The 12,806-nt window shown below is 36.1% G+C and overlaps 1 protein-coding gene across 2 annotated transcripts; it reads left to right on the forward strand.

Moving 5' to 3' along the window:
- The first annotated feature begins 316 nt into the window (after nucleotides 1–316).
- On the forward strand, nucleotides 317–7,433 carry LOC149411669 (nucleoplasmin-like protein). 2 transcript variants are annotated; one of them, XM_089646976.1, is made up of 6 exons: nucleotides 317–462; nucleotides 1,489–1,628; nucleotides 2,742–2,867; nucleotides 5,250–5,369; nucleotides 5,969–6,016; nucleotides 6,653–7,433. In XM_089646976.1, exons 1-6 carry the CDS (start codon nucleotides 441–443, stop codon nucleotides 6,755–6,757), a joined length of 561 nt encoding a protein of 186 aa, XP_089503102.1. In that variant the 5' UTR covers nucleotides 317–440; the 3' UTR covers nucleotides 6,758–7,433. The 2 variants fall into 2 exon arrangements, with proteins under 2 accessions (XP_089503102.1, XP_089503103.1); XM_089646977.1 differs by lacking the exon at nucleotides 5,969–6,016 and having other exon boundaries at nucleotides 318–462.
- The last annotated feature ends 5,373 nt before the right edge of the window (nucleotides 7,434–12,806 follow it).

The following is a 12,806-nucleotide window of genomic DNA, read 5'->3' on the forward strand; positions in this document are numbered from 1 at the left end:
TAATTTTATTCAATAAAATATAAAGAAACCATATTATAATGTGCATGAAAGAGAATATAACGATTTGAGTTGACCGAATACTGCATTCTTTTGAACGTGAAAAGTTTCCTTTTAGCTACGGTTTTTCGTAATATTTATATAAACTTACCATGGACATCTTGTTTTTGTTTCTTAAATATATTGTTTAAGTCAACTGATATGGGACGGTTCAAAACTAAGTTATTTATTTATTCATAATATTGTCGTCATTATAAACATTTCGTAGGAGGGCGAGGGAGGGAAAAGATTTTTTACTACTAGCCCCGCACATTTGTTATATTCAACTGGAGGAAAATAAATTATTCATGTGCGCCACACTGCCTTCAGTGATTCTTCAATTTCTTTTGCCGGCGTTCGTTTGCTGAAGTCTCGGTAAATCCAGTAATAGTAAAACAATCGCCATGGCTGATGAATATTTTTACGGTTAGTCATTCTTTATTGTAATTTTCCTATAATTTATAAAATGTATTTTACTTATAATGTTCATACTTTTTGTGCCATCCTTCGTAATTCTTGGGCGTCTCCTAACAACCGGCAAACTCGCCATTTTTGCCGTGGCTTGGGTTTTTGAAAAACTACAGCATGTACGCAATAACGCTTGAAAAATGTGTTCAATTTGTGAGTTTTCTGTTGTAATACGGCGGTTTTCCGGAGAATTCGCAGACATAACAATACCTTACTGAATTATGTGTCTGAAATACCCGCCATTTTTCGCTCTTTCGTTTTTAGGAAGAATGTTTTTGAAGTCTCGAGTAGTGTATGTAGAGTGCTTCGGTGATTGTATTGTGAAGTATGTATTAATTAAATTATGTTAATTGGATACACCGTTTGAATCTACGAGTAACAAAATATATGTCTACTACGCGTAGTCGTAAAGACAGCCGATACAGGCAGAGAGGCATGTGGCGCGCTATTTTGAAATGTGGGAACTTGTCACGTACCCTGCGCAGGGATGTTTCTTGCCGGCGTGGGTCTAAAATTAATATTCAGCCTCACTATATATGTATAAACGTTCAAATAATGTACGGCTGCCGTGAGAAAGACCTTTTGTTTATGCTGATAATGATCTCAAGCCATGTGCTCACTGAAAATGACACCTGAATACAATGCAACTCTGACATTTTTTATTACATTTATAAAGTTTTACATGTTTTTCAATAATTTTGGTAATTGTTTATCTAAACCTTGCAAACCAACCTAACCCAAATGTCTGACGTTAGAATAGTTTAATGTAATTACTTTCTTTGAAACAGTCATTAGATGTTCTTTGTTGTAACTGATCCCACTTCACAGTGCTTTTTCGACTTTGTACACATACCTTCAAGATTGTGGTCGTCAACGTCATATCATTCCTTACAGTCAACATGATCGCTGGTTCTCTCGATTATGAAGATGGTGTCCATCTTTTATCTTTAAAATTATATTAAAGTTGATGATCTGTAATTTCAGGAGTCACCCTGACTGAGGCGAACAAGACGGAGACCTGGGATCCGGAGATCAAGACCGAGGAGTATCCCCGAACCAACAAGCTGGTGATCCGTCAGGCTCTCTTGGGGCAGGATGCCGGCGCAGAATTCAATGTTGTCCAGGTAACTAACAAACCTTATCTTCCCCTAGTCCTATTTGGGTCACCCATTACCTTGACAAGACTGCTTTAGCAGCCTAGCTTCTAGAGTTGCTTCTCCCGACTTTGACTGGGATGGCTTTTGGCCTACCGGACAACAAATACACCACTTAATTCCTTTGACCAGATAAGAAGAATCGCAATGATAAACCGCTTATAGCTGCTTTGTAACAACTCTCTCTTTTCCATAAAAAATATACATAACAGAAAGACAGGCAATAGAAACAAGAGAGATTGGTCATGAACCATTATCCACCCGTCCTATTGGTGCTCGCATCTAGCACAGTAGTGCCATGCCTTTGTTTCTTTACTAAACATAACTTTTCATGCAGTTTGGTCGTAGTACAGCGACAGTCTACACTTCCTTACCATATCTCCCTTTGTTTCTGTGGGGCTGTTAGTTAATGCGCCGTTTAAGAGTAAGAGAGGTCACAACTGATGTATCAGTGATTTGCTTTAGATATGGAAACCGTAAACTAAAGAAACGTGTAAGCATACCGAGTAAAATTTCGAGTGATGACACCTTAACTACCAAGTGAATGGATTGGAGCACAGACCGTCTTGGTTTCCCTGCTCTATATGAACCACATGAGGCATTTGTCTGACGAATTATTACTTGATGGGAAATGCTATAGACCCCAATGCAATGACATATTATAATGGGGTGTTTCAATAGAAAATTAGAACATAATGTTATTTTAGTTTTATCTATCTAAACACTCCAGTTGTCAGTGTTATGACTGCTAGCAACAATATTACCATTATGGTGTAATGTGAAGCCTGGGTATTATGACATCACATTCTAAACTGCAATACATTTTCTGATAACACGCCAATGTGTTTCTTTACAGTTTACAATGTTATATGTTTCTCTGCCAGAAGTATGGTTGTGCCGAAACCGTTTGGGCATGTTTTTAAAAATAAAGATAAAGATGTACACAAAGTTACACTAATAATAACTAAATGTTAAAATAGTTGGCCTCTTGCATATTACTCTCATATTAACTGTTAGACTGAGCTATCTATCAACCATTTTCACATTGTAGACTAATATTGAATCTTGCGTAAACTATTTCAGGTTGAGACCATGTCCATGCGCGACACAGTGAAGATCCCCGTGGCAGTCCTGAAGTCAGGGGAAAACAGACAAGTCCGGCTTGACCTCGAGTTCCCCGACGCACCCGTCACCTTTACCCTCATCCAGGTTATTATAACACCCCCAAACCAGTTGTTTTTATATGTTACATTCCTTATTATTCAAATTTACTTCAAATAACGGATCCTGTTCGGTTCTACTTCCACATGGATACTCAGGTATCCGAAACTAATGTTGTGTACTGACGTCGCAAACAACTTGTCACGCACAGTCCGCACACGTTGCTACTGAAATCATGAGACCCGCATCGCCACCAATCATTGTTGAATTGTCCAAATATCAAAATTAGAATGATTTCATAACCACACTCGCAACCAAACAGTTATCGTCAATCTTTGTTGACTGTGTTGTTCCTAGCATTGATCCGAAGCACACATTACAAAATGTTTTACTCAAGTTTAAAGTTACGATGATACGAGTCTGAACTACCTCACCGGATGGTTGTGGGGAGACTGGCATCGCCAACGAGCTTTACAAAACGTCAACAGCAATATATGTGCTTGTGTGCGACCTCCGCGCAGATGTACGGTCGTAGTAGCCAAGATACTCGAATTGTGGAGTATCGGATACTCGCGTGAGGGCCATAGTCATCGATTCTCGGCCATGTTAGAAGTGGCACACGTCGGTTTATCCTAAGTGATTGCCAATTTGTGACAATGTTATAATACAGGGTGTATCGGCAAGTACCCGACAAACTTTAACCAGCTATTCCTCAGCACATTTGGAGTAAAAAATGTTATGGGCGCTTTGCTGTCCGGTAACATTTTATTTCCATTAAAAACAAAAAATAAATAAAAAAATCCACCCTCCGTCACTGCCATTTGCCTTGTTTCTCGCGTTCAACAGCTGTTATTAGCAAGTGCGTCAAAAAGTGTCCTCGCCCTTTCGTACACACTAAATAATAATAGTTAAAAATGAGACGAATAGTGCTGTGCCATTTCCGTTGTGATTGTAAAAGCGCGCCAACGTAGGTACGTATGTACATTATTCAACGAAACTCGAACAAAATATTGCTAGACGGGTTTTCAAACTTTGACAAAGGATAAAACATTGGTGACATGTGGTGAAAATATGAATAATAAATATTTTATTAAAAAAAAAATGTTACCTGACAGCAAAGTGCCCATAAATTTTTTTACTCCAAATGTGCTAAGGAATAGCTGGTTAAAGTTTGTCGGGTATGTGCCGATACACCCTGTATAATTGGTTCTGACAATTTTGTGAGCTTTAAAAGGCAACTTATTTCGATTCTATCGGCTAATAATTAACTTTTATAGCTTTAATAATTTTATTACATCTTCTCCCATTCGAAACCTTTCAAGTAAATTATATCCATCTTTGTTTGTTTTTTATTTGCTCTACTATACACTTATAATTGTATGCATATACCTACTAACTACTTTTTATACATAACACTATGTTCCATCTCAGATCTTATTATTTCTTATTCATGTCAATATTGCTAAATTCTATTAGTTTTTGCTTTTTACAGGTGCAACTCTTATTTTGTTATTTTTTTTAAATCTCTGTTATAATGTTCTTTACCTCACGAGTAAGTTACACTCTAATTTATATTGGTTTATCGATTTGTTAAACACACAATTAATACTGGGTTTAAACACACCCACTTACTTACTTTTTATGTTGAACTTTCTTTTACTTACTATTTCATGCTTGGGTATATTTTATATTGAATCCATCTTATTAGTGTTTTGCTAATTTGCACAAAATTTTATTATATGTGTTGCTTTCTTACAATTAACTCCATTTATCTTCTTATGTTCAATTATTGTAATCAATGTAAATGTATATTTTCATGTAAAAGCCCATTAGGGCGTAAATAAAATAATAAATAAATAAATAAATAATTAGCTATATGTTTTTTTGATAAAGTTATTGATGATAAATTTAAGGCCGATTGTAAACGATCATAATTTAAATTGGATTGGCATGTCTCCTGAAATGACAGCAATTGATGAATAAATGCATTTTTAGCTACATTTCCGATATATTACCTGTATTTCCTCATTTGGAGAGAAGAAAGGATTGACTTACAATTAAAACAATTTCAATTACTGCTAAAACTTATTGTGAAATCAGATATGAGCGCATCAGCAGAATGCTGCCCGCTCACTAAATAATATCTATTCTCCAATTATCATGACTTAACAAAATATGGCTTTGGGTAAAATTTGTAGTAGAAATACGCAAGTAATGTTTCGAGTGATGACACCTTATCTACCAAGTGAATGGATTGGAGCACAGACCGTCTTGGTTTCCCTGCTCTATATGAACCACATGAGGCATTTGTCTGACGGAGCTATATAACATTATCTTGGCTGAAATCTTCTGTCCTAAACTAGATACATAGAGACCTCCCTAAAGTGACTGCAATATGAACTAATAAGGATGCTTGGTTTGTGTTTTCAGGGTTCAGGGCCCGTGCACCTGATCGGCCAGCACCTGTTGGGCGCTCTTGTAGAAGAGTTTGAGGATATGGACGACATGGAGGAGGAGATGATGGATGAGGAGGAAGGAGATGAACCACATGTAAGTACTCTCACAAACTACACTACATGGTTGGCTTGTTTGCTTACATTTCATTGACCACTATCACCATCTTGTATTTTTGTAATTTGAAAGGTCCTTGCCAGTGTTGGATGAAATTTTATCAGCGGATCATGTTGTAATGATTTTTATTTTTACAATTTATCAAAAGCTGAAATGAGTTAACAGGGAAAAATTCAGCCTTTTCATTAAATAATTTCACCAGTTAAATGCTTTCTTTTCACACATTGGCACATTTCAAGGTTTTTATCATAATCTTTTTCTCGCTTTAATGTTGTTTTTTTTTGAAGAGTTGATATATATTTCTATTTAAAAAGTCCACTCTTCACATAACCTAGGCTACTTGGGTTAAAAAAAAATCACTTTAAAATTAATATTTGTTGAGTGTTTTTTTTTTTTAAATCCGTCAGAGTGATGACAACTATACTATTTATCTTTTGAGCTAGACTGGTTGCCGTTTTGGCGTACGGTCTACAAAGATCTCTTGAGGCATTTGTCTGACTGACGGATCTGACAGTAAAGATTAGCTACTGACCGCCCGAGCTATGTTTCACGCATGTTAAGCTTGGTGAAATTTGCAGGTTGACGCTAAAAAGGGGAAGACGACCGACAAGCGCAAGAAAGAGGAGGTATAAATAACTGAACAATCAATACATACATTGGCCATTTGTCCAATTTACATTAGACAGCAAAGTAACCCTCCATGGTTTTGTGCTAATTTTGCTAATGCTTGGAAGTCTTATCCGCAGATAATATATAATCCACAATATTTATTGAAATGCGCTTTAGCATTCTGTATTTTAGACAAAGACTACCTTTCACTATTGGGTGCCGTCATTATGCCTTTAGTTATAATGTTGCTTGTTAATTAACACTATTCCACAATCCTCCATGTGAAGCTACCGATTTTTGTACCACCTACATACTTCAGTTAGTTTTACACTATTGTTAATTATGTTGACAAATTATCATGAATAGGGAAACCCTTTTAATTTTAAATTATGACTCATCTTCCGGGAAAGTTTTGAGAATTGGGCTATCCCACAAATATTTAGTTTCACAAGAATTAGTTATACCCCGACTTAAGTAGTTTGGCTAAGTTGTTCTCTCCTGGATAGTAACAGATTGATTGGATTGAGATTTAAAGTGCAGACACCACCCCCCTTTCCCTTGACAGGCAAAGTAGTGATGTAACTTGCATGACTAGCTGGTTGTGTGCGGTCGTGCAATGTCAGGACTGACGGTGTGTTTTTGGTTGGTTGCAGGATGAGGAAGACGAAGATGAAGACGGACCCAAGAACAAGAAGTCCAAACTGTCCCACAACGCCAAGGGAAAAGCACCCGCGCCTAAGAAAAACGCCAAGAAGTGAAGTGCCCCTCCACCCCCCCCTGACCTTCTCGGTTGTATTTACTTTAAGCTTTATGCCCATCTCCTGTTCAGTCAAGTCAGTCAGTCAGTTGGAGACAATGTTGGAGACAATGCTACAACAGAACAGTCTGCTACATTCTCGAGATGGTGGAAATGTTTACTGGTTGAACAGTGAGAAAGCTATTTAATTCTAGGTGTAAGATAAGTAAGTATGTGTGTTGTGTCCTTGTCTCGTGATTGGCACTAGAAGAGAGGAGTAGCATACTGTCGGTTCTGAGGAAGTCCAGTATGCCTGCGAACATTTCATCTCAATTATGTTTTAAATGAAAACTGAATACTGTATTAGTGTTATATTATTTTTGTAATATCTGACTATTAGGGGTCTGTTCCTTACATTGATTGTGTTGATTATAATTAATTAGATGCATCCATTATTATGTCTCATTCATTCCTGATTGTGTTTCACAACGGTCACTACTGTGGTTTCGTTTGTAGGTTTATCTACTAGGTTTTAATTATTGTGATTGGTTTTGTTTTCATCTCTATGGGACAAACAAACTACTTAATTATAAACACCTTCTGACTGTAGAGCGAAACTTTTAGTGAATCCACTATGTTTGTTTTGTACATAATATATAACATAAGATAACAGTAACAATAAACTAAATCTTTTCTAATCCTCCGCATTGTCAATCAAGTTATTCCCCACCTCTATTTCCTTCCTAATTCCTAAATCCTTAATCCTTGCGCTGCGGTGCCACACCCGCCAATTGCTGAGGTAAGAAATTGTCAGAGAAAGCAGTTGACATGGCTACTGAAATATCTATAGCGTCTTTCACAGAGAGAAATTATACCATTCAGAATTCTCCAAAACATTGCTAGAAATGGCTTTAGCCGTGATTGGTGACCACATCTGAATACCTGTGTACTTCCCGTCTCCTTCAGCCTCACAACATACCCCAATTAGGTATGCCACTGGCTCTGGGCAGTTGGGACTATTGGGAGATATTAACTTAAAAAATTCTGACAAGATGCAGAAAAATGTTCAGGTAAAGTAGAAACTGTCAAAAATTATTTGTATACTGCAAACTGGTGTGCAAGCACAGACATAGGAATTAATAGACGAGAAGATAATGGCGAGGGGTAAAATCAACTGTTGAAGAACGAAGGGAGTAAGGCTGACTGTGATTCGTCAATAAATCAATCTGACAGTAAATAGGCATCTCGCATTATAATATCACCATTATAATATCACCATCTCGCATTATATATATATTCTTATAAAAATGTTAAAAAAATGTATAATATAGCTACTAAATAAAAAAAAAAAAAAAAAAAAAAAGTTCTTAAAAGTAAAATCTGCTTTTGAATGAATAGACATTTCTACATGGGAGCGCAAATTACTCGCCACGTTATGAACTAATTTGCGAAGTCCAAATTCGGCAAAGTAAGGCAGCTTCTATTTTCAGAGTCGTAGTTACTTTCAGAGTATTTAGTTAAGACACTTTTACAAATGTCTCATAATTTACTTACCCCAGTAAACAACGATGAGCACACTTGAGAATCGCTACATTGTGATGTGATAGTATATGTTTCTAAAACTGATCCATATAATACGGTGTGAATAAGCTTAAAAATAAAGTAAAATAATGCTTACTTATGGAATGTAATACGACAATTGGGTTTATTCTCTTTTTCACATCTATTTTTACAAGTTTTCATAGTACAAGTCAACATTTTGCCGTGTTATTTCGTAAAATGAACCGATGATGCCTCGACCATAGTTCGCACAAGAATGATGACGTCACGTTTTCAAATTTCACTTGAGGCCATATGCGAGCACAGCCGGCTCCAATGGAACCGGTATGGGGAGTGGGGATAATACGCTTTTAATCACTTAGGGCAGGTCTACTAATATTCATATGTCTATGTGTGCAAGCTTTTTTTAGGTCAGGAAAAATAAAATATTTTAAGAAACCAAATTCTTGGAAAATGTACACCAAGGTGTGAACCGTGGATAATTGAATAATTTGGATATAATAGTTTTTATACAATTTCTGATCTTATTCTCTAAAATAAACTCAAATAGTCTCAAATCACGTTAGATGGTACAAGTTAGAACACGTAAAAAGCATTTTCTAAAAAATTGTTATCGAAATAGTGGTAATAATTATCATATTTGGATGATTTCTATAGCACTGTTTTTGTGAAAAATCACCTCAAATGCGCTCTATCTACTGAAAGTAGACAATCTTTGTTACTTTGACAATTTGTCACTGGTTGGACAGAGTTCTAACTTCATTTTACCTTACAAAATGAAAAAGATTTTTTGTTTTAAACCACTTTATTTTATTATATATGTCGACCGGTCGAAACTTAGGATGGGTTGTTTCGGAGAATTTGAACAATTCATCAAATTTCAATGTTCATTTTCCAGTTCCACGAAATATTTTTTCAAGTTCTGTTTTTATTTCAGTTCTGTCAAGCCAATAACCTATAATGATATATTAACAGAACTTGCATAGGACTTTCACAGACCCCGAAAATGAACGTTGAAATTTGATGAATTGTTCAAATTCTCCGAAACAACCCGTCCTTACAGTTTATATATTTATTGTCCTGAAGAAGGTTGGGAACAACCGAAACTGGTAGACATATATTATATAATAAAGTGGTTTAAAACAAAAAAATCTTTTCATTTTGTATGTCAAGCCACAAAGTGTTTGCTTTCTTCGATAATTCAATCATTTTACATTGTTCCGAGATACGATGTCAACATTTGCAGACGATTTCTCATTATCTATTTACTGCTTATCCAGCCAAATAATAATAATAATAATTGGATGACTTGTATAGCGCTGTTTTTGTGCAAAATCACCTCAAGGCGCTGTACAAACTTATAATACATTTCTACAGTGATCTATGTTATTACTTAACTATTTATGGAGAAAATATACGTACAATACTTACCTGGTAGGTCACTTGAGATTAACACTTAATTAACATTATCTAATTGTTTATTGGCGAAATCTAAATTTAATTTAATTTAATAAATTCATATCTAAATACAGGATTTAGGACTTAATTGAAAAATTGAATATAACTGGACTTTCTCTTAGGAATGGTATATTTAATCTAAGGGTACGACAGCTTAACACAATGTTTGCGGGGGGTTTTTAATCAATCTACGCCGTAAAGCGGGCAATTTTTATCATGTTCGCGCGCAAAATTCCTTTTCATGTAAAATAGCTATAACTTCTGAACTATTGATCAAATTTAAATAAAATTTTCAGTATTTTACCTTATTCGAAATTTTTTATTATGATCTGGTCACAAATTTTTATATTTTTGAAGAAACAATTACGATATATAAGTTTAAATTTTAAAAAATTGAAAAAACTGCACTTTTGTCGTATTGTCTATTTAGTCATTTTATGCACATTCAACAAAGTATATACAAATATATTTTTAAATACACACCACTAAACACTAATATTGTTTGAAAGTATGAAATCGTTGGAAACAATTCCCTTCATGTAAAGGTACATCATAGAATTTACACATGTACCGGATTTCGCTAAGTATTTTGTGTACCGCGCACACACGACATCGCTTTCGCAGATTCTTATTTTTACCAGGGCCTTCAATCTTTTCCAATATATGTTTTCGCATATCCATCGATAGTCTTCCTGGAGGATCAGATTTTGAAGATTTTTTTCGGATACCAGATGTTGATGGTGTTGGTTTCGGGTCTTGACTATTATCTGACGAAATCTGATCAGCCACCCAGTGCTCTGCGATTTCCTTAAAAAATTGTTTATATTTTATTTTCCTTTCTTTTACGGAGTTGTACACAACAAATGAGTTGAATAATGCACAATTTATTATATACATCGCTAGCCTTTTGTCCATTTAGTGGTTTTTCGTAAAATATAATAATACGAAAGATATTGGTCTGCTAGGTCAATGCCTTTCATATATTTATTGTAATCGATTATCATTACCGTAGTCCATTTTATAGGGTATTTTTTATGAAAAAATATCCCTTTATTATGTAACAAATAAATTTTCGAGCACAGCACACAAATACTTTGTACGAAATTTTTAAAGCGGAATGTAGACAGAAAAGAAAATATAGAACGTCTTGAACGAAACAATATCGCTTTAACACTGAAGAAATATAAAGATTTAAAAAAAACGAAACATTTATCTTACAGTTATTTTATTTCAAGTGCATGTTTTATGACCACAGTCGGCCGGCCACCCGACCCAATTCCACGAATTGCCAGGTACCTAGTACACGTGTCACGAGAGCTGACGCATAATTTTTACTTCACAGAGTAACCAACATCATACGTTACTCGTAATATATTGTTACTCTAAGTGTACCTACAACGCATTTTGGCGTCTCCCGCGCTTTACCAACAGTGTACAAAGGGGCCGTTCAAGTATTACGTAAGCAGATTTATTACAATTATTTACCCCCTCTTCCCCCTTGTCATCAAAAGTAAGCAAAGCTCTTACCCCCCCCTCCCATGCTTACGTAAAAATTGGTACCTATATGCATTTTTCTGTTAATGTATTCTGTTTTTATATTGATTCATAAGCAGCACTTATAAAATAGACTTAGGATAGAGGACTTTAATGCACATAATATTCATTTAAACAAACTTTATTGACACAGTGGGAATCCCTGAATATGTATTCGGTTTTCAAACATAGACAATGTGTGGGTTGCCAATGTGTAAAAAAAATAACTACTGCTGAGCAGTGCTGACGTAATCACTATCTCGACCCCCCACCCCCCCATGTCATCAAAAATAAGCAAAGCAACGACCCCCCTGCCCCCCTATAGTGCTTACATAATACTTGAACGGCCCCAAATACGAAAAACGCTTTTAAGCGTCTCCCGCTCTCTACCAACAGTACGCAAAAAAACGCTTTTAAGCGTCTCCCGCAAACAATGTGTTAAAAAGGTAAGTTTTTAGTTTAGACCTGAATTCTGTTGGACTTGTTATGGATCTTAGTTCCGGAGGGAGTTTATTCCAAGCCTTCGGCCCAGATACACCGAAAGCGCGATCACCAAACTTAGTATTTGGCTTGCGCTTAGGTTCTATCGGTCTGCCTACAGCTGATGATGTTGCTGATCTAAGAGTTGACTACCTCAGACCAGTGTTTTCCGGGACGCATAGTTCAGAGATGTAGGGTGGGGCCATTTCATTGATGGATTTAAACACCATCCAGCACAGTTTGTACTGGATTCTTTCAGGGCACTTGAGCCAGTGAAGGTTACGAAGGTGTTCTAAAATGTGCGAATATTTTGAAACCCCGGTTATGAGCCGTGCTGCTGCATTAAACACTGATTGAAGTTTGTCAATTTGATATTTTGGAAGGCTGGCATAAATGCCGTTGCAGTAATCGAGATGTGAGACTACGTAGGAGTTGATAAGTAGTTTTGTTGCTTCTGTAGGAAGGTTTCTTCGGACAGACTTGAGTTGTCTTAGGTGAAAAAAACCGGTGCTTACAGTCCTATTTATTTGACTTTTAAACAAAAGTCTGAATCTAAATTGACACCGAGAAGTTTGACTGTTGTTTTTGGGATGATATCGTTGCCGGAAATAGTAATAGGTGAATTGTCTATGAAATGTTGACATTTGTTTGTGGCTGCCCAGAGAAACTCAGTCTTAGATGGATTGAGCTTCAGCTTGTTTGAAGACATCAAACGAGTTATTGCTTCTAGACATTCAGTTATACGGATTTTGAGACTATTGATTTGATTTGGAGCGCAGTAAAAATAAACTTGCTGATCGTCAGCGTAGCAGTGAGACAAGAGATCAAATGACTCGATTATTTTGGCGACATCATTTGTAAAAAGGATGAAGAGAAGTGGACCCAAAACGCATCCCTGGGGTACCCCTGAAGAAAGTGTTGCGAAGTTGGACAATTTATTTACAACCCTCACGGCTTGTAAGCGATTGGATAAATAGGATACCAGCCAATTTTTTATGTCGGAATTCAAACCAAATGTTTCCTCTAATCTCCTAATGAGG

The sequence above is a fragment of the Hesperophylax consimilis genome, chromosome 25 (assembly GCF_061612785.1).
Source record: "Hesperophylax consimilis isolate HC1 chromosome 25, BYU_Hcon_1.0, whole genome shotgun sequence".
Lineage (NCBI taxonomy): Eukaryota > Metazoa > Arthropoda > Insecta > Trichoptera > Limnephilidae > Hesperophylax > Hesperophylax consimilis.

What these genes read in the sequence shown, in the direction of transcription:
- LOC149411669 (XM_089646976.1), top strand. Translation starts at nt 441, where the DNA reads ATGGCTGATGAATATTTTTACG. An exon ending in GGCTGATGAATATTTTTACG is followed by an intron (nt 463 to 1,488) that starts GTTAGTCATTCT and finishes CTGTAATTTCAG; the next exon opens with GAGTCACCCTGACTGAGGCG. An exon ending in AGGAAGGAGATGAACCACAT is followed by an intron (nt 5,370 to 5,968) that starts GTAAGTACTCTC and finishes TGAAATTTGCAG; the next exon opens with GTTGACGCTAAAAAGGGGAA.